The 22,966-nt window shown below is 37.7% G+C and overlaps 1 protein-coding gene across 5 annotated transcripts in view; it reads right to left on the reverse strand.

Moving 5' to 3' along the window:
• Positions 1-20,334, reverse strand: part of ZPBP (zona pellucida binding protein) — a 108,511-nt gene extending 88,177 nt beyond the window's left edge. For 4 of the 5 annotated variants that reach the window (XM_034665374.1, XM_034665371.1, XM_011222937.3 and 1 more), the window contains exons 1-3: positions 20,126-20,334; positions 18,178-18,258; positions 7,904-8,029 (exon numbers count right to left, since the gene is read on the reverse strand). In XM_034665374.1, coding sequence (XP_034521265.1) covers positions 7,904-8,029; positions 18,178-18,258; positions 20,126-20,258 — 340 coding nt within the window. In that variant the 5' untranslated portion in view covers positions 20,259-20,334. The remainder of the gene's footprint in view (positions 1-7,903; positions 8,030-18,177; positions 18,259-20,125) is intronic. The other variant, XM_034665367.1, reaches the window with a different exon arrangement.
• Positions 20,335-22,966: the final 2,632 nt, after the last annotated feature.

The raw sequence follows: 22,966 nt of genomic DNA on the forward strand, positions 1-22,966 counted from the left end.
CTTAATCTTTCTGAAGTTCAGTTCCTTCAATTGTGAAACAAAGAATCATGATACATGATAGTATACCTCACAGGACTGTTTTCTTGTGACAAATAACAACAACTGTTGAAGTACTTGAAAAAGCTACAAATCCTTAGGTAATTCAATCTGTCATTTTGAAAATTCATAGCCAGTTTTGCATTTGAAAATCATTATATTAAAACTCACCCAATAATTTAATATGCCATTCATTAGAATGGAAAGTATTATTAAGTAAATAACTTATTATAAATTTCAAGTTGAGATTCTGAATAAATTTATTTCCTCAAAGTAAGACAAAAGATGAATGTTCTTAGGGAGGAAATTTTCATTATTAATTTGCTCAATAAAAGTGTGTTGGGTGTGTAGTACATGCAAAGCTCTACTTCAGATATTGAAGGAGAAACGGATAGATGGATACTTCTCCCTCAAGGATTTTACATAGAGTTTTATGCCTTAAAAATTCTCATTTCCATATCCTGGATGAAGCTGAAAAAAGGATTATAAATTGGGACTATGTTTGTACTGCAATCCCTATTTCTTCATGAATATGTTTTGATGAAAGATTACATATTTATCATAACATGTCTCTTTTCCAAGACAGATTAACAAGTTTTCAAGTGTTTGCTCTATATTTCAGCAGAAACAAATACTTGATAGTAAATATAATAAAAGGTGCCCATATAAGTCAGTCAAAGAAAAGAAATGCCATATGACTTCACTCATATGTGGAATTTAAGAAACAAATGAGCATAAGAAAAAGGGGGGAGAGAGAGAAAATGACAGAGAGAGAAAGGGAGAGAGAGAGGCAAACCAAGAAAGAGACTCTTAACTCTACCGAACAAACTGATGGAGCGGAGGTAGGTGGGGGGCTGGATGAAATGGGTGAGGGATTAAGGAGTGCACTTGCAATGAGCACTGGGTGTTGTATGGAAGTGTTGAATCACTAAATTGTACACCCGAAACTAATACTACATTGTATGTTAACTAACTGGAATTTAAATAAAAACTTTAAAAAAATAAAGAAGAGTTAATACCTATTCTTCTCAAACTATAAAGAAAAAAAAGTGCCCGAGATTTTAAATATCATGCTGTCAATCAGGGTATGCATTCTTGGCAATCATTTGTAATGACATTTTCCCAATCGAGAAGTATCATTAATACATATTTGAATGCCTACTACAATGTTAAATATTAGGGCAGCCAGAAAAACAAGTAGCATATGGTCCATAAGAAAACACCCTCTCACCTTAATTTTTAAAAATTAAAAGTGGTACACTTGAAAAGATACCCAGAGGATTTCATAGCCAACAGAAAAAGCTACTCTATAACACTACTCAAAAAATGACTTTTAAGTAACTAAATCTGAATGGGAATTTTGTGATGCCGAGGGACATTACTGTAACAACTCACACAATAGCATACAGTCAATGAATAATTGAATTAGGCAGTACTTCTTTCTCTACAACTTAGGTTGATCATCTAAAATTCAGAGTTGGACTAGACTGCCAGAAGTCTATGTCCTAGAGCTCTAAAATTACATGGCAAAATCTAAGCACAATTTCATTACAACTTATTATTTTTAAAAATAGGTTTATACTTTTGGTTTCTGCTCAGATACGGAAACTAACTATGAGAATGTCAATCCCACTATCACAGTAAGGAAAAAGACAAACTGTCAATTTACAACTCTTCTTGAACCTATCAAAAGATTACAGTGGGAAGGCAACCAACAAACCTGAAACCTGGGGATAGAGAGTGACCTATAAATAGAACAAAGATCCAAGCATTTAAGAAGACTCAGCTAAAAGTCTGCAGTGAATTGCTAAAAGCCAAGTGTCAACCAGTATAAACATGTGAAGCTTCTCAGGACTATAGATATTCGAGTGGGGGTATTATACCCTGTTATAGTCTCTACCTTCAGCAACAACTGAATGATCAAATGGAAGGTGAGGGGAATCCTGAGCAAGACTCCCATTGGGTTATGGCTAGAGGAGGAGCCCAGAAACCCTGCCAAAAGTCTACCCACACCCATTTCCCCCACTTCCTGGTAAGAAACAATGCTTTCATCTACAGGGAGAAAAGGAACAAAAATATTCACCTGGGGCACTGTGGAAACTCGGTACCACTAGAGAAAGAAACAGGAAGGGAAAAAAAGAGCCTCATCCTTGAGGAAAAGTCAGCAAGAAGTAGTAGGCCAACTAGTACAAAAGCCAAGGAAAGATTAGACATTAGGGAAAAATAACTTCTCATGAACCAGCCGACACCTAAAACATTTTAAAAGTTATCTGAAGCTTTCAATAACCACCATAACAATCAATATTAAAACCAAATTCTTGACTAGATTAACACAAACTCGTAATACTAAAGACATAACACTATTTAAAAAAAATATTTATTTGAGGGAGAGAGAGAGAGAATACATGAGCAGGGGCAGAGGGAGAGGGAGAAGCAGACTCCCCTGCTGAGCAGGGAGCCTGATGTGGGGCTCGATCCCAGGACCCTGAGATCATGACCTGAGCCGAAGGTAGACACTTAACCAACTGAGCCACCCAGGCGCCCTGACATAACACTATTTTTAAAAAGGTGTTGATCTCAAAACATAAAAATACTTATCTACTGTCTTATTCAAGATGTCCCATTAACAAAAAATTAGAAGGCATGTGGAAAAGAAAGAAATGACACATTTCCAAAATACCAAGCAATATATAGAGGCAGACTCTTAAATGACACAGATATCAAAAATATTAGACAGTTAATTTAAAATAACAATGACAGGGGCGCCTGGGTGGCACAGCAGTTAAGCGTCTGCCTTCGGCTCAGGGCGTGATCCCGGCGTTACGGGATCGAGCCCCACATCAGGCTCCTCCGCTATGAGCCTGCTTCTTCCTCTCCCACTCCCCCTGCTTGTGTCCCCTCTCTCGCTGGCTATCTCTCTCTCTCTGTTGAATAAATAAAATCTTTTAAAAAAATAGAATAAAATAAAATAAAATAACAATGACAAATGTACCAAAAAATTTAATGGAAAACATAGATAATATGCAAGACTAGATAGGAGATTTCAGCAGAGACTGACACCTTAAGAAATAATTAAATGAAAATGCTAGAACTAATAGCAAAACAAAGTGAACAACAACAACAACCCCCCCCCACACAAAAACCCCATAATAACACAGATGAAGTACTCCCTCCATGGACTTGTAAAAAGCTTGACACAGCTAAGCAAAGAATTGATGAACTTGAAGACAGGTCAAAAGAAACAACCAACCTGAATCACAAAGAGCAAAAATAAAACACTGCCACCACCACCAAAAAGAAAGAATCCAAGAGCTCTGGAACAATATCAAACAGTGTTACATCTGTGTGACTGAAATCTCAGGAGAGGATGGATAGCATGAGACAGAATAAATATTTGAAGATAAAATGGCTAAGAATTTTCAAAATTAATGGCAAATACCAAACGAAATGTCCAAGAAGTTTAGAGGATACTAAGCAGAATAAATATAAAAAACAAAAAAGAGGTATATAATATTCAAATCACTGAAAATGAAAGGCAAAGAAAAAATCTTGAAGTCGGTTAGAAAAAATGGCACAATGTCCACAGAGGGACTGGCATAAGATTACAGCAGACTTCTCATTAGAAACCATGCAAGGAAAAAGAATACAGAAGGGCATCTTTAGAATGTTGAAAGAAAAAAACTGTCAATCCAGAATTCACAACCACCATGAGATAAGCAAACAACCCAAATCTTACAGAAGAAAGAAAATAATAAAAAAACAGAGACCAATGAAATTGAAAACAAAAAATAAAAGAGAAAAATATTTCAAACCAAGAGCTGGTCCTTTGAAAAGACTGGTAAAATTGTTAAACATGTAACCAGAGAGATCAAAATGAAAGGGAAAAGATAAAGCCAATATCAATGCGGAAGGGGCACATTATGCAGATCCTGAATATACTAAAGAAAGTCTCACAAACTACTTCATGCACACAAATTCAGCAAGCTGAAAGAAGACTCTAAATTGGACAAATTCTTTAAAGGATACAAAATACAAAAACTCACAAAATGGTGAGAAAGGAAAATCCTATTCCTACTTCCTTTAGATTACACTTGTGAACTCTGAAGCCAGACTTCGAAGGCACATGACTTCAGGTAAGTACCTTCTTCTCTCAGTGCCTCTGTTTTTTCACATATAAAATGGAGGAAATGATTGTACATACTGAAGAGGGCTGTCCAAAAAATTAAATAACTAGTATGTGTATGTGTGTTTAGGTACATGACAAATACATTAAGAAAAGCTAGGGAATAATACTGTAAAAGGTTAGGTTTACCTAACATGGGTTTGGGGAAAGAAGAATAGGATTGTTAAGCAACTTACTAGGAGGTGCAACAGTCTTGGTAATGTTATATCTTGGCTTGTAGGTTCTAGGATATTTGTTTTATTGTGTTTCATAACTTGCATATATCTTATATATATTTGTATACATGAAATGTTTCATTTTGTAAAAAAAAAATAGTAAGGTAGAATAAAATATAATCTATTATCTCGTTAAAAATAAGAGTGTAGTTACAGGGTAAAATTCAACAGATGTGCATATATGTGTTTATATATGTTCAGAAAAGTGGGAAAGTCCACACACCAGAACCAGTTAATTCATCAGAATGGAAGGAGGGCTGGAGTAGGAGATACAGGTATTTGTGCAAAAAATGCATTACGTTTGTAAATAAAAAATATTAAAAGAGGGGTGCCTGGGCGGCTCAGCTGGTTAAGCGTCTGACTCTTGGTTTCGGCTCAGGTCATGATCTCAGGGTCATGGTATTGAGCTCTGTGCCGGGCTACATGCTGAGCATAGAGCCTGCTTGGGATTCTCTCTCTCCTCCCACTGCCCCTTCCCTGCTCCTGTGCTCACTCCTGCTGTGAAAGAAAAGAAAGAAAGGAAGAAAGGAAGAAAGAGAAAGAAAGAAAGAAAGAAAGAAAGAAAGAAAGAAAGAAAGAAAGAAAGAAAGGGAGGGAAATGGGGGGAGTGTGGGCTGAGAGAGAAGATGGAGAGAGGGAAGAAGAGAGACCAAATCTAAGATTGGTCCCCTATATTTTACAACCCATCTAAACAATCTGAATATTTCTCTCGAGGAGAATGTGCAAGTAATTACATAACTACATGATTTCTTTTGTTCAACTTTTGGGAAACTAACTTTGGAATATTCATAAAAAGATAACTAAGTACAGCGAGCGCATTTAATCTAGAGTCCAAAGAGATTTTCTACTTTTTTTTTTTTTAAGATTTTATTTATTTATTCGACAGAGACAGAGACAGCCAGTGAGAGAGGGAACACAAGCAGGGGGAGTGGGAGAGGAAGAAGCAGGCTCATAGCGGAAGAGCCTGATGTGGGGATCGATCCCATAATGCCGGGATCACGCCCTGAGCCGAGGGCAGAGGCTTAATCGCTGTGCCACCCAGGCACCCCGAGATTTTCTACTTCTTAAGCTTTACGAAAATTAGACATTTCCAGTTCTTTCTGAAATCATAATGATAGTACAACAAATGAGCTTTAAAACTGGTAGACAGTGAATTATGATGCGATCATGTACTGCAACCTAAAATATCATCATGATGCCAGATTACCAGAATTTCCTGAGAATAGTTTTTATAAATAAACACTATTGATATGATTTTATTATAGCTACATTGCTGAACACCCATTTTCCATTATGAAAGTGAGTAAAATAAATTATTGCCCCTAGTTGAAAGACTCAAAATTCAATCATATACTATACTTTGCAAGATAAACTACAAGACTGGCATGGCATCTTAGAGAAGAAAATGTTTCAGATTTCAATCTCCAAATCAAAGGAGTAACATTTGTTACAATAAAACAATTCAATACTTAAAAGCTTCTGTTTTTGAACTTACAGAGTTTTTTTTTTTTAAAGATTTTATTTATTTGACAGAGACAGAGACAGCCAGAGAGAGAGGGAACACAAGCAGGGGGAGTGGGAGAGGAAGAAGCAGGCTCATAGCAGAGGAGCCCGATGTGGGGCTTGATCCCAGGACTCCGGTATCACGCCCTGAGCCGAAGGCAGATGCTCAACCGCTGTGCCACCCAGGGGCCCCTGAACTTACAGAGTTTTAACACCAAATGTAAAATATATTTAACATACATGTTTGCATGACATTATGTGCATTATAGAACACTAAAAATAAAATCCGATTACATTTTCGGTACTGGACGTTTTTATACCTGGTCCATTTCCTGGATTTATATTAAGTGCACAGTCTCTTAGGATTTCTGTTACTGATCTCTGCTAATTCCCTCCTCCTGCATTACTACAGTCAGGCAAAGATATTAGGTATGATCTTTGCATTTCCCACAAAGCCTAGGGCAATGGCAACTACCAAGCAGTCACTCACTAATTAAGAGCTGAGTAATACATTCTGAAGGACCACCTCACCCGAAGAGAGGAGCACCTCTTTAAACTTTCAGCTACTTTGGGATCAGCATAAATATTATACAAATATACAGCTGAGATCATTCAACTATATAAAAATGTGAATTAACATATTACAAAATAAATATTTCCAATGAATGTTTCCTCAGAAAGTGTTGGTAGGAAATACTGCTTTCCCCCAACAACATAACAAAATAAACCTGCAGGTTTTTGTCAACAGGCACTCTCTCGAAATACCAATAGGATCAAAAGAAAGAGAAAAGAAAGAGAAAAGAAAAGAAAAGAAAAGAAGAGAAAAGAAGGAAGAAAGAAAGAAAGAAAGAAAGAAAGAAAGAAAGAAAGAAAGAAGGAAAGAAAAAGAAAAAAGGAAGGAAGGAAGGAAGGAAGGAAGGAAGGAAGGAAGGAAGGAAATGTGGTGAATAGAGCGATAAAGAAAACTTCCTCAGAAAGGATGCAAAAATAACTAGGCGTTTCATTGAACAGATCTTTAGGATGAAAATTCACTAAGCTGGATATTTACTGAGGCTGAAAACAAGAACAGCTAAGCTATATACTTTTTAAACTACAATGCAAAAACAAATCAGCTTTTAGCAAATGAAAAATTAGAATAAAAGTAAGATATGCATTTCAAAACAACAAAAGAAGCTGAATAGAAAAAATGTTGATCACATCAGTCATATCAATAGTAATCACTATGTGGAAAAAAGTATTTTCGTGAGAATAAGATCTTGTTTTCTCAAAATTTGTTGAAAACTGTAAGGCTATCATTCAGATGGGTTTTAAGTCTACCTTCTCTGGATGAGTACCTGAGTACTAAGTTCCTCTTTTGTAAGCACAGCACCAGTAATATATTAATACACAATCACCATCAAACCATGCAGCATATCTAAAAGCATGTTTTTAAATACTAAAATACTCAATGTTAAATTTAGTCTTTTTTTCCCTTAATGAATAATAATATTTAATTCAAGTATAATCCACATTGGTATAGATTTTAGTCAGAAAGAAATATAAGACCAAAAAACATAAAACTCTAATTACTAATAAAATCCCAAGTTGTCCTAATGTGGAGCTGTAGAAAAACAAACAAAATCATATTTGTAAATCTGTAGTTCAAAGGGCTCATTTGTATTTTTAACAAAAGCCAGAATAATATCTGCTTCTTCATACGTACTTGACTAAGAAAAGTCTGACTGAGGTTACCAAAATAACTTTATGAACTTTAAAAAAAAAGTCACATTTTTGTGGAATATAGCTGCCTAGAGAATGCTACACACACTGTGAGACTCTCACTACAAAGGGAAATCACAGGGAAAAAAAAAAAAGAAAACTTGAGGAAACAGATACATATATAAGAGATACGAATATTCTCTTGTTCTGCATATATTTCAGACATATTAATGTAATTAAAATGTAATTAATTGAACAAAAAGCCTACCTGAAATAATTTTTCCTCTTGGCCCATGCCATTGGAATGACGGATCTATCATTTCCGAATTTCGCAGTCGTGGCGTTACACATAACAAGTGTGGACTCTTTTGATGAAGCATAACATATACTTTCACTGAAAATACAATATTAAAATGTTCCAATAATATTTTATATTCTTTCATGCTCTATAATGCCTCACATTTTTGTAGTTCGGGCTGCAAGTTTTCATAACTTTGGGTTATTGCAATTACTTGCTAAAAACTAAATTTCTTCACATTCCATGTAATAACTAATCCTCAAAAATATTTGGGTGTGTGTGTGTCTCTCAATCTGAAAATAATGCATTGATCTTTTTGAAGAGTTCACCTTATTAACTTATTTTATTCTCAGAATATTATTTTAATTACAAAGAATTAAGACAATTATAAATTATTAAGACTTTATCTTAGTTTTGCAAAGATACCAAACCTGAAAGGAATCAATAAAATTGTTTAGATTAGAGGAATAATAGTTTATTCACAATGATGTGACACAAAGTACTGAACTTCAAAATTATGTGATTAAAAAGTCAATAAATACATGCTATGATTTTAATTACTAAGCATTTTTCCCACTTTGCTTTACTTTTTTTTAAAAGATTTGTTTATTTATTTGAGGGGCGCCTGGGTGGCACAGCGGTTAAGCGTCTGTCTTTGGCTCAGGGCGTGATCCCGGCATTATGGGATCGAGCCTCACATCGGGCTCCTCCGCTATGAGCCTGCTTCTTCCTCTCCCACTCCCCCTGCTTGTGTTCCCTCTCTCACTGGCTGTCTCTATCTCTGTCAAATAAATAAATAAAATCTTTAAAAAAAAAAAGATTTGTTTATTTATTTGAAAAAGCGAGCGTGAGCGGGGGGTAGGGGTGACAGGGGGAGGAACAGAGAGCCCCTAATGGGGCTAAATCCCAGAGTCCTGGGATCATGACCCGAGCCAACAGCAGATGCTTAATAGACTGAGCCACCCAGGTGTCCCTCCTACTTTGCTTCAAAATTTAAAGAATACTGATCATTAAACAAGCAAAAATAGTATTCTTTAGGAGATATAAAAGGAATACAGTAAAGATTCAATTATCTTGAATTTACTCATAAGTAGGCTTTTAGAAAAGGTTCCGGCAACTCCTCAATAACTGCACGCTGACCCACTCACTGATTCACCAAATGCAGAGATTTTTGTGATCCAGGAAAATAAAAAGTGTACTTAAGAATCAAAATATTTCTTAACTTTAAAGAGACTGTCTCTCAAATTTCACCATACAGCATGCTGTTTACTGAATGTAGCTTTTAGATAGGTACTCTTTCATAGGTTAAGAAAGTTCCTCTGTATTCTTGGTTATTTGTTTTTATCATTAACTGGTGTTGAATTTTAACACTTTTTTTCCTATACTGAATGAGGTAATCATTTTTTTTCTTGAATATTTTAATGTAATGTTTGATAATACTATTGCTTTCCTAGAATTGGTTTCCTGGAATAATTCTAAAAGATCATGCTCTTTAATTTAAATGATGCTAGATTTAGGGGGCGCCTGGCTGGCTCAGTCGGTTAAGTCCTTTTGGCTCAGGTCATGATCTCATGAGTCATGAGATCAAGCCCCACATGGGGCTTCCACTCAGTGGGGAGTCTGCTTGAGATTCTCTCCCTCCGCCCTTCCCCCCTCGAATGTACTCTCTCTCCCTCTGCCTCTCAAATAAATAAATAAATCTTAAAAAAAAATAAACAAATAAATACAGTTGGATTCAATTTGCAAATATTATTCTTGGGATAGTTATACCTATATTCAGAAATACAACTGTGTATAATTTTTACACTATCTTTTGTCCTTTTCCAATTTCAGTATCAAAGTTATTTAGAATTTAATATTACTAAGGAAGGTATCTAAAGTTGTTAAGAGCCACATAAAATGAACTGGGCAGATTTTCTTCCGTAAATTTTCTCTGAAAGAATATGGAAAGTGTCTTTTGTCCTTGGAAAACTGTTTAGCCTGGTACATTTTTTTTTTTTTTTGGCAATGGGAAAAGTTGGAAAACAAATTTTTCATTACCAATCAGGAGAACATAATTATTAGTCTAACAAGTAACTTAATCAAGTCAGTTTTAAAAATTTATATTTTACTAGAGTTGTTCATTTAAAGTTTATTGGCATAAAATTATTCAAAATATTAAGTTATAATTTATAAAGTTCAGCATACCCTTATTTACTCAGAACATTTTTTATACTTCTGTTATTCATGAAACGTTTGTCAAAAGGTCATCTACTAACTGTTCCAAAGACAGCTTTTGGTTCAATTAAACCTATTGTTCTTCTCTGGTCTCTTTCATTAATTCCTCCTTTTATTTCTTTCCTATTCACCTCAGTTAATTTCTGCTTCTTTTTTCTAACTTCTTGGGTATCCTTGTCGCCCCTCAGCATGACTTACTGGCTCTTCTGGACATGATCTTTTACAACTCTCAGTATACCTCTTCTCACACCATTTGCCCTCAGCATGCCAAACTACTCAGACCACCCTACAGCAGCAGCACACTGAACCACTCCTCCGTGGTTTTACTCGGGGAGGTATCTAAATGCCTCCTCATCTGTGGAAACTCAACACAGGTATATCCTTCCTGCTTTGCCCTTCCTCTAGCCTCCACTAACCGCTGTACATATTTAAATCGAAGAAAATATAACAGAACCCAGAAGATTCCTAATACAAGATCAGCATACAGAAGTAAATAATGCCCCTGTACATCAATAATAATGCATTAAACCATGTAATAAAAAAGAAGATAACATTTAGACAACAATAAACAGAAGTTAATCGATAATCAAACAAGGCCGCTGTGGGGAATATGCTCAGATTTCAGCAAAAGATACACAGTTAGACCATAATGCCATAATCATGGGGGTGTACACTATAATTTTAAAGATGCCAATTTATCCTCATTTTGATGTATACAATTAATATAGGTAAAATTAAACTCCTGGAACAGTCTTTTTTTTTTTGTAGTTCATGTTTATTTTCTTATTAAAGCATACTTGATAATGTCACATCAGTTTCGGGTGCACACCACAATGATTCGACCGGTCTCTACGCTATGCTGTGCTCATCACAAGCATTGCTACCATCCATCACCATACAATGCTTTTACAATACCACTGACTATATTCCCTGTGTTGTGCCTTTCAACCCCATGACTCATTCACCCCATAACTGGAAGCCCGTATCTACTACTCCCCTTCACCCATTTTGCTCATTACCCCCACGCTCCTCCCCTCTGGCACCCATCAGTTTGTTCTCTGTATTTATTACGGGTCTACTTTATAATTTAGGCTTAAAGTTGTAGTTTTCAAACAAAAGCTGTGATATCAGTGAAAATGGCAGAGTAAGGAACTCTAAAAATTATCTTCCTCATAAAGGTAATGCAAAAACTGGCGGAAATTGTCAGAATCAACATTTTCAGAACTCTGGAAATTAATCAAAGACTTGCAGCAACCCGTGAAAAACTTACTCAAGAGAAACAACTGATTCTTAGCATGATGGGCTGAGTTATGTCTCTCCCCAAATGTATACGTTTGAGCCCTAATCCCCGTACCTCAGAATGTGAACATATTTGGACACAGAGTCTTTACAAAAGTAATCAGCTTAAGATGAGTCATTAATGTGAGCCCAAATCTAATGACCCATGTCCTACGAAAGGGGAAAATCTGGACACATACAAATACAGAGGGTATGTGATGTGAAGAGGCATAGGATGAAGATGGCCACTCACAAGCCAAGGAAGAAGAACTGGAATAGACCCTTCCCTCACTGCCCTCAGGCAGAATCAGCCCTGCCTCCGTGATTGAACTCTGGCCTCCAGAACTGGGAGACAATAAATTTTGTTGTTAACCTACCCAGTCTGTGGTAATTTGTTACAAGGGCCTGGTGGGCTCCTAACATTGTAAGTTTCCCCATTCCCATCTCCCCGCCCTGGTCTGCCTTAGCTCTGATAACCAACACGCCAATCACTGTAAGAACCAGCAGCCTGGCAGCCACTAGAGGGACAGACAGGATTGAAGGGATTTCGATGCCTCCTTCCCAGAAAACTGTCATTATTTTACTTCTCTGGCAGTTTCCAGGAAGATACCACTCACAAGGCTGTCTTCACTTGATCTCACTCAGAGCACAACCACTGTACAAAACCTTTTCCCAAAGAGTATTTTTGAAAAATAACTAGGGGCTTTCATTTAACTTTGTAAATACCTGATGCAGCGGGTAACAGTTGGGGTAAAGAGGCTAACCAAAACACTTAAGAGGAAAAGCTGGGAATGACAAGTCTATAGGAGCTTTGCAAAGTTTTAACATATTCCTGGAAAATAGAAGGCCACATGCATGCACAGGGCGGGGCACATGCCCAAGACTGCGCATGCTTAGTCAAAACTGAGAACTTAAGTTCTTACCTCTGGCTGAAATTGATGCTCTACACAGCAGACAGTGAAGGAAAAAGAAGAGTTACCAACTGCCTAGCTAAATGTTTAGAGTGTACCACAACAAGCACACAAAGACCCTCAGCAAAGACTAACTAGTTTGAGGTGTCAATAAAACTTCCAACCAAAAATCACCCTAGGCTAACTGAGCAGAGACTTCAGTGGCTACATATGACAAACGACATATAAATTAAAGAATTAGTTCAGAAAAATCATTAAATGTACCAACAATAACAACAGACACTAATAAAATTCATACCTGATTTCCAGAGTTGCTACATTAAATTACTTTAAAAGTCCAGTTTTCAACCAAAAATATGAAACACACAAAAAACCAAGAAAGTATTGTCATAAGTAGGGAAAAAAAACAATAGAAATTGTCTCTGAGGAAGCCCAAATTTTGTACTTACTGAACAAATATTTTAAATCAGTTACTTTTTTAATTTGAATTCAATTAGCCAACATATAGTAAGTATATCATTAGTCTCAGATGCAGCATTCAATAATTTATCAGTTGCATATAACACCCAATGCTCATCACACCATGTGCCCTCCTTAATGCCTATCACTCAATTATCCCATTCCTCCACCCACCTCCCCTCCAGCAACTCTGTTTGTTTCTTAGAGTTAAGAGTCTCTCATGGTTTCTTCCTGATGACTTCCTCTTCAGTTTTCCCTCCCTGATTCTATGATTCTGTGTGCTGTTTCTTATGTTACACATGTGAGTGGAAACCATGTAATTGTCTTTCTCTGACTGACATATTTCACTTAATATAATCCTCTCCAGTTCCATCCATGTCAATGCAAATGTTGGGTATTCATCCGTTCTGATGGCTGAGTAATATCCCATTGTACATATAAACCACATCTTCTTTATCCATTCATCTGTTCAGGGACATCTCAGATCCTTCCACAGTTTGGCTATCGTGGACATTGCTGCTATGAACATTGGGGTTCATGTGCTCCTTCTTTTCACTACATCTGTATCTTAGGGGTAAATACCCAGTAGTGCAATTGCTGGGTCATAGAGTAGCTCTATCTGTACCAGCTTGCATTCCCACCAACAGTGTAAGAGGGTTCTCCTGTCTCCACATCCTCATCAACATTTGTTGTTTCTTGTCTTGTTAATTTTAGCCATTCTTACTGGTGTGAGGTGGTATTTCATTGTGGTTTTGATTTGTATTTCCCTGATGCCAAGTGATGTGGAGCATTTTTTCACTTGTCTGGTGGCCATTTGTATGTCTTTGGAGAAATGTCTGTTCATGTCTTCTGCCCATTTCTTGACTGGATTATTTGATTTTTGAGTGTTGAGCTTGATAAGTTCTTTATAGATACCACCAACATTTTTCACAGAGCTGGAACAAATAATCCTAAAATTTGTATGGAACCAGAAAAGACCCCAATAGCCAGACGAATGTTGAAAAGGAAAACTAAATCGGTTATTTTAAATATGATCAAAGAACATTACGTCTAAAGTACTAAAAAATAAGTATAAAAATGATTTCTCTCCAAAGAATATCAATTAAGAGATAGACATTATTAAAAAAAAAAAAAGAACCCAAAAGAAATTCTGCATTAAAAAGTACAATAACTGAATTGAAAAACTCACTATAAGAATCAAAAGCAGACCTGAGCAGGCAGAAAAAAGAATCAGCAAACCTCAAGATAGATCCATTGGGGATTATCCAGTCTAAGAAAGAGGAAAAAAAGGAAAATAAAGATAAATGAACAGTACCCAGAGACCTGTGGGAAACCATCAAGCATGCCACTGTATACATAATACAAGTTCCATGGAAGGGTGGAGAGTAAAAGGGCACAAATATTTGAAGAAATAATGATAAAACTTCCCCAAACTCATGAAAAGCATGAATCTACACATCAAAGAAGCTCAATGAACTCAAACTAGGATAGATTCAAAGAGATCCACACCTAGACACATCATAATCATCTGTTAAAGTCCAAAGAGACAGACTCTTGAAAGCAGCAAGAGAAGCAACTTGTTAGATACACATGATCCTCAAATTAGTAGCTTATTTCTCGTCAGAAACCATAATGAAAAACAAAGTCTGAATAGACCTAAAGCAAGTAAAGTGACTGAATTAATAATTAAAAATCTTTCTAGAAAGAAAAGCCCAGCACCAGGTGAATTCACTGGTGAATTTCACCAAACAGTAAAGTTGAATTAACAAAAACACTTCACAAACTCCTGGAAAATAAATAAATAAATAAATAAATAAATAATAAATAAATAAATAAAAACAGAAGAGGAGGGAACATGTCCCAACTTGTTCTATGAAGCCACTATTACCCTTAAACCAAAATCAGACAAAGACAACATAAGAAACTACAGAACAATTTCTCTTATGAATATAGACATAAAAATCCTCAGAATAGTAGCAGCCTATCCTACAGCATGAAAAAGAATTATGCATCATAATCCTGGATTTATCCCAGGATTGCATGACTTTTTCAAAATACAAAAATCAGGGCACCTGGGTGGCTCAGTCAGTTAAGTGTCTGCCGTCGGGCTCAGGTCATGATCCTAGGGTCCTGGGATCAAGTCCCACATGAGGCTTCCTGCCCAGCAGGGAGCCTGCTTCTCCCTCTGCCTGCTGTTCCCCTTCTTTGCTCTCTCTGACAAATAAATTTTAAAAATCTTAAAAAAAAAACCAAAAAACAAAATACAAAAGTCAATCAATGTAATACCAAATCATATCAATAAAACAAAGGACAGAAAACACACAATCATCTCAATGTATGCAGGAAACGGATTTGACAAAATGCAACAGCTTTTCACAATAAAAGCACTCAACAAACTAGGAACAGAAAGGACTTTCTCAATCTGATAAAATGCATCTACAAAAAACTCACAACTAAGGTCATATTTAATAGTGAAAGACTGAAACCTTTCCTCCTCTCTAAGAGAGGAAGACAAGGATATCTGTCATCATCAGTACTGAACTGAAGGTTCTGCTAGAGCAACTGGCAAGAAAAAAAACAAAAAGCATCCAGATTGGAAATGGAAAAATAAAACTATCTCTATTTGCAGATGACATGATCTTATACTTAGAAATCCTAAGAAATAAGTCCCCCACCAGCTAAAAAAAAAAAAAATAGAGCTAATAAAAGATTCAGGAAGGTGACAGACTACAACAACAATCTGAAAAATTCAATTGTATTTCTATATAATAACAACGAACAATCCTAAACCTAAATGAAACTGTTCTATTTACAACAGCATCAAAAAGAATAAAATGTTTAGGAATAAATTAAACAAAAGTGATGCAAGACTTGTACACTGAAAGCTATAAAAACATCACTGAGGGGAATTAAAGAAGATCTAAGTAGATGGAAAGATACTCCAAGTTCATGAATTGAAAAAGTTAATATGGTTAAGTTGGTAGTACTCCCAGAACTGATTTACACTTCAGTGCAATCCCTACTAAAATCCCAATGGACTTTTCTGCAGAAATGGACAACCTGATTCTAGCATTAATACAGAATTGCAAGTGACCCCGCACAGCCAAAACAATCTTGAAGAATAATGAAATTGAGGACTCATAAAACTTATTCTAAAGCAAGAGAAATCAAGACAGCATGGTACTGGCATAAGGATATAGAGATCAACGAAAAAGAATGCAGAGTCCAGAAAAAAACCCAAATATCTATGGCAAACTGCTTCTCAACACGGTACCAAGAAAATTCAATAGGGAAAGAAAAGTATCTTGAACAATGGTGCTGGAACAACTGGATATCCACATGCAAAAGAATGAGGTTTGACCTCTACCTTGCAAATTAATCCAAAATGGATCAAAGACCTAAACATAACAGGTAAAACTATGAAATTCTTGTAAAAAAAAAACAGGAATAAAACTTTGTTGAGTAGGCAATTGTTTCTGAGATACAACACCTAATTAGCACATTAGTACCAAAGAACAAAAGTGGAAATTAGACTTTATCAGTTTAAAATGTGTGCTTTAAAGGACACAATTAAAAAAGTGAAAACACATTTATTCATTTGTTTTGTTTCTTAAATTCCACATGAGTGAAATCATATGGTGTTTGTCTTTCTCTGACTTATTTCACTTAGCATAATACACTCTAGCTCCATCCATGTCGTTGCAAATGGCAAAACTTCATTCTTTTTACGGCTGAGTTATATTCCATTGTATACATATACCACATCTTTATCCTTTCATTAATTGATGGACATTTGGGCTGCTCTTACAAATGAACAAAGGAAAAAAAAATAAGGGAGACAAACCAAGAAACAGACTCCTGACTATAGAGAATAGATGGTTATCAGAGGGGAGGTGGGTGGAAGGATGAGGGAAATAGGTGAAGGGGATTAAAGTACACTTATCGTGTGTGATGAGCATTAAGTAATGTACAGAACTGCTGAATCACTATATTGTACACCTGAGACTAATATAACATTTCACGTTAACTATGCTAGAACTAAAATTAAGAAATTAAAAAAAATTTTAAGTGGAAACACAATCCACAGAATTGGAGAAAATATTTGTAAATCAAATATCTAATAAGGGTTTAGTATCCAGAATGTATTAAAAATAACTTCCAACTCAATATTAATAAAACACTCAGTAAAAAATGGGTAAAAGACTTGAACAGATATTTCTGCACAGAAGATATCCAAACGTCCATTAAACACATAAAAATGTCTTAGACATCATTAGACATTAGGGAAATGCAAATCAAAACCACTTGAAAATCCACTTCACACACACCAGGATGGCTATAATCAAAAAAGATAAACAGTAACAAATGTCGGCAAGGATACTGTAAAATTTGAATCCTCATACATTGCTGTTGTTTTAAAATAATAAAGGCTTTTTAAAAAATAGTTTGGCAGGTCCTCCAAACGTTAAACATAGAGTTACCCTATGTTCTCAGTATATATTCAGGAGAATTGAAAATTTAGGTTCACACACAAACTTCTTCAGGAATGTTGGTAACAGCATTGTCCATAATAGCCAAACAGTGGAAACTACCCAAAAATCCAACAATTGATGGATACACAAAAAGTGGTATATCCATAAAATGGAATATTATTCAGCCACAAAATGGAATTATGTGCTGATACACTCTATGTGAAAGAAGCCAAATGCAAAGCACCACATCATGTATGATTCCACTTAAATAAAATGTCCAGAATAGGGAAATTAATAGAGATAGAAAGTATATTAGTAGTTTCCAGGGGCTGGAGAACGATTGCTTAATGGGTATGGTGTTTCTTTTTGGAGCTATCAAAATGCTGCAGTGTTACATAGTGATCGTTGCAAAACCGTGTCAATGTACTAAAAACTACTGGAATGTACACTTCAAAGGAGGAATTTTAAGCATGCAAATTTACCTCAGAAACAAAACAAAACACCACAAAAAAGTTTGAGCTGCTATGCCTCTCATATGACTACTGGAAAAGCTTATGAATCCAAAACCTTTATAATACAGATCTCATCTGAAAAAAATTTTTAGCATATTTGAACTGCATATGTTTAGCATTATGGCCAATAATTATAAAATAACAAGCAGAAACACTATAGACAACCTTAATTAGATAACTTCTACAAATAATTATTTTCACACATGTAAGCAGTTGCAGCAAAAAGAATCAGAGCTGGATGAATCAAACCATTCGGAAACAACTCTAATCCATTTCCATAGAAGGAAAAGGGTCTTAGGACGTCTGGGGAACACTAGCCTTTTGGACAAGACTGATAAAATTTAAACAAATGCTAAATACTTCTTTAAAAGTACTGAACATCTATTTATTAATACCTGGAAAATCTGATGATCCCACTATTTTCACCGTATCTTGGGTTAAGCGAAAACCTCTTGGTAATCGAATCAAATATCCAACTATCAAAAACAAAAACAAAAAGAAATGATCAGCAATCTGCGTCATGAGAAATTCCAAGATATTCAAATAGTAGAATATCACAGCATATATGATCTGGTTGAAGGAGGAACCATAAGCCAATCTCTTCCAACATTTGTCCTCTCCCCTCTGATTCCACTATCCCCCTTATATGCCAGTGAAATTAACCTATACACTACTTCCCCTACTGCATCTCATTTCAGGATTTTTTCCTACAACCACTTAGAATACTCTTTTTCAAAATCCAAATCCCCCCTCTTCAGGAACCAAATCACAAGCCCCTCTTCCTGCAAACCTTGCTTATCCTTACCACTTCTCATATTTCCTTACTTCCATCATCAGCACCTCTTTTATGGCAGTCTACATTGCATTTTATTAGTTCTTTATGCATGTATATAATTTTTCATTAGATTATAAGCTCCATTGATAGCAGGATCCATTGATAGTAGGATCAATGTTTATGTTATGTCAATGTTGTGTCAACTTATCAAGAATCAATACTAAGCATCTTGCACATAAGACAAACTAAATATTAACAGTTAAATACGATATATTCTGAGATTCTTCGGTCATAGTTGAATGAGCAAACGGACCTAAGAGTGTGCATAGACCACGCGGTTGGAGCAGTATAAAAAACTGAATAAAGCATCCACCCAAAGAATATTTAACAGAGAGGGATGAGTGTGTATTGAAAGTCAGAAGACCACTTACTGGCCTTAGGAAAGCCACCTTAAACTCTAGGATCTCCGCTTTTCTCATCTGCAATATGAGACTACATTTCGGATTGACAGCGTTATTGGGGGGCTGAATGGAAATTGGTACAAACTGTAAAATTCTATGTGAATATCAGTCTTTTCTATTCAGCGCTTATGAATTAAGGTATTGCCTACTTACTCTAGGTCTTATATCCTCAGGTCTGATCTTGTGATTGGATCTAAAAATAGCACACGTCCTCCCCTCTCCCCATCTAGTATAATACCAATGGCCATGGCCAAGAAGCATCCTGTCCTATAGGCTAATTAAAGGTTATCGGCTATCCCCTTAGAACAGCACCTTAGGTGTCCTGATGCCTAGACTATGCATTCACTCCATTTTCCTTTCTCCTCCTTATCCTGTGCCTTCCTCTACAATCCTTCTACATTTACTTTCTTGGAGAAGCTGTCTCCCCATTTCTTCGATCCTTTGTACAATTTTTAGCATTTTGACCAAATCTCTTTTGAGTTTTATTATCCAATGCTGGGAGATACTTTATTTTAACAAAGTCTGTCATTTGAGCACAAAATACCGCAGCCAGAACCTTCTCGGTTGCACGACGGCAGCTGAAACCCTCCCTTCAGCGTGTGTTCACGCATATCTGAAACACGTTCGAAAACAGGATGGAACTCTTTGGGACACAAATGAAACAAATGGCGGCAGAAAAAGTTTCAACTTCACCTTCCCGGTCTTCCCTGCATTTTTATAACTAAGACCGACAGGTGGAGCTGCCAGACCCAGGACAAGAGGAGCGGGGCGGTCCACAGGGTCCCAACCGCGCTGAAAGGGAAGTCGGGCACGCCGCGTCCTGCAGAGCTGGCGGACCGACCGGGGGCGGCGGGAGGGAGCAGAGGAGGGCGGTGATTCACAGCCAGGCTAACCGCGCACGGAGGCTGTTCCCGGAGCTCTTCTGCCTGTGCGGCAACAATCTCTCCAGTCACCTGGCACCCCGCGCCAACGCAGGGTCCTCTGCGGAGTCCCTGCGAACACACACCCCTCCGGCCGGTACCGGCGCTTCTTCGGTTCGGCGGGCGTACGGGGAGGCCAGTCCCAGGCGGGAGGGGCGGCCCCGTGGCAGCGGCGCCGACGCCTCACCTGACGGGGACGCCCGCATCACGAAGGCGGAGAGCAGGAGGACGACCGCGGCCCGGGTGAACGGGGAGCCCGCGGCCCGGGCCCACCGCCAACTCCGCCGCCGCCGCCGCCGGCCGGGGGCAAAGGCCTCCATCCAATCGCCGCCGCCGCCTGCTGACTGTCGGCGCAGAAGGTCGTTAGGGGGCGCGCGCCCACCTGCCCGCCGGAAGTCGGCGGGCTGTGGACCGGAAGGACAGGCCGCCACTTCCGCCAGGGCGGGGGCGAGGCATGGCGGTCTGTTTCCTGGACCGCGTCCCTCGACGCCACCCAAGGGCTGCAGTGCTGCCCTCCGTGCTGATCCGTGACCGGACCTTCGGGACCTGGCACCGCTCAGGGAGCCCTGCCGAAGCTTCTGGTGGGGGAGAAGAATCGCGGACCCTACAGCCCGCGCCCTTCCCTTTGAGTGCGCGTTCGTGGGCCGAGGGAGGCCGTTTCCTGAGCTGGTGGACCGAGCTTCACCATCGGGGGCCAACCCCGAACAGTGGGCAGTGGGAACTGAGTGCGTGAGCGCAGGGTCCCGGCCTCGTGGGGTTACTGGCCCCTGACGTACCTGCCCATACTTCATGGATGGGTGGCACCTGAGTGGGGGGTAAATGCACGCACATCAGTGTGACTGAAAGTAAGACCTGTAGCCCCGGAGAGAAGCTCAGTTGGGCAGAATAGAGAAGGTTGACTTGTGTGCAACACTTGGCTTGGAAGATTGTCTTTTCTACGTAAGTTCGAGAAGTAAATAAAGACATCCGTCAGCATTTATAGCCGGAACGTGTAAAAGAGGATCATGCCTCTGCTGCTCTGCCACTGGAAGGAAGTATTTGACGGGAACAGGGCCACGACAGACACATCTTACACAGTTAAGGCAAAAACGTTGAAGAATGGAGTGTGAACAGCTGAATACAGAATGCCTCACAATGACGTGCATTGTTACCTTCACTAGGAAGAAATGAGTGATCCGTCGCTGGATGTGCTGTGTTCTAGAAGAGGGATTTAGAATGGACAGCCTAACCACCTGATTCAGCCTCCTCACTTCTTTGGTTGTATATCTCGAAGGGCGAATGCCTTCGGGTGTGCTCTGATTACAGCTGTCACTGCCCCTTGCTGCCTTACAACTGGCCTGATTTCCATGTTCTGTGTCTGACTGTTTGAAGCTAGGATCTTGTCTGTTTTGTCACCGTTTTAACCTCAACTCCAGGATAGTTCCTAGCATACAGTATGCATTCAAATCTTCATAAATTTTAAAAAGAAGGAAGGAAGGAGGAAAAAAGGGAGGAAGGAAAGAATGAGCAGAAGGGAAAAAGGGCTCTTTCTGTACCAGGACCAGGACATTCCTTGAGTTTTCTGGCTATTTTCATGCATGTCTTAGCTGTTTGGTAAACTGTATACAGTACAGTTAATTCCAAGTAGATTTACATCTTTAGAAATTCTTTCTAATCTAAAAAAGGTTGTGAATTAAATTTACTGTGCTGGAGGGGCGCTTTGGTGGCACAGTAGGTTAAGCCTCTGGCTCTTGGTTTCGGCTCAGGTCATGATCTCAGAGTCTTGGGATCAGTCCCTGGCAGGGAGATTGATGGGGTCTGCTTGAGATTTTCCCTCTCCCTCTGCCCCTTTTGCCTCTCAAATAAATAAATACTTTTTTAAAAAATTTACTGTGCTTGAGCATGTTTTAGTATGATTTAGAACTAGCCAGTATTTTGGTCAAGACCTTGCAGTTCTTTGAGCACATCGAATAAATAAATATTTTACTGAATAGTGCACAATCACTATGTCTAGTTATACACCCTGCTAAAGCTCCTCTTAATTTTTATAAACAGGTAAACCTGCACAGTACCAAATGGACTTTTGACTGTCATTGACTTGTTTTCTGCCATCAAGAATTTGCTTCAGTTCATCAGTCCTTCCTACCTTCATCTACTTTGTAAATTCCTAATATTGAACCTGAGAATAGGATGTTACATTGGAGATTGTAGTTCATGCATGCTGTGAATCTAAAGATGGAAAGCCAATTGCTAGAAATATGAAAGTAGGTTTCTCATTCACGTTTGCATGGTTTTCTTCCAGAAGGGATGATGTGAGCCCTGTGTCCAAATTCCAATATTTGGAATTCCTGTGGTAGCAGTTTTAATCCAAGTCCAAATTATCTCATTGAAATGAGCTTCTAAATGACCAACATATTAATGGTATTTTTTTTTATGAGCTAATAGCTCATACCTTATTGTAGTTTTCTGAAATGAGTTAAAAAATCCCATTGGTCTTATTCTGTACATTGGTAGCCAAAAGGTAAGATAATTTAGGGCATTTTAAAGATGAACTTGTACTTTGACAATTATATTTCTTAAAAAATAGGTGCACTAAGTTAACTGTGGTATAAGACCTGTTCATTCTTGGCACTGCATTTAAATTTACATTTTTTAGGTAGTGAGTTTTGTCATTTATTATATCTATAAGGTAAATACTTAATTTTAGTGAGATATATACTTTAAGATTATATTCTCAATTAACTGCTTTATACTTTTTAGTGAATATCATTTACTTATAAAATATCAACTTATGGAAACATTTAAAAATAAGTAACAAGTGAACAGTGGGAAGGAAACTATCATGAAAATATTACTAACAAGGCTTTTTTTGTTTTTCCTAAGAATTAAATTATGACATATATAGTAAATAGTCCAATGTGTTAGAGTTCTAGCTGTTGCCAAGCAACAAGGACTCTTGTTTTGTTTTGTTTTTTCTGTCCTGGTCCCTTACTGCCCTGTACTTCTTTTGGTAGAGGAAAAAATATTTACCTTAAAAAAAAACTATCAA

Source organism: Ailuropoda melanoleuca, chromosome 1, assembly GCF_002007445.2.
Source record: "Ailuropoda melanoleuca isolate Jingjing chromosome 1, ASM200744v2, whole genome shotgun sequence".
Taxonomy (NCBI): domain Eukaryota; kingdom Metazoa; phylum Chordata; class Mammalia; order Carnivora; family Ursidae; genus Ailuropoda; species Ailuropoda melanoleuca.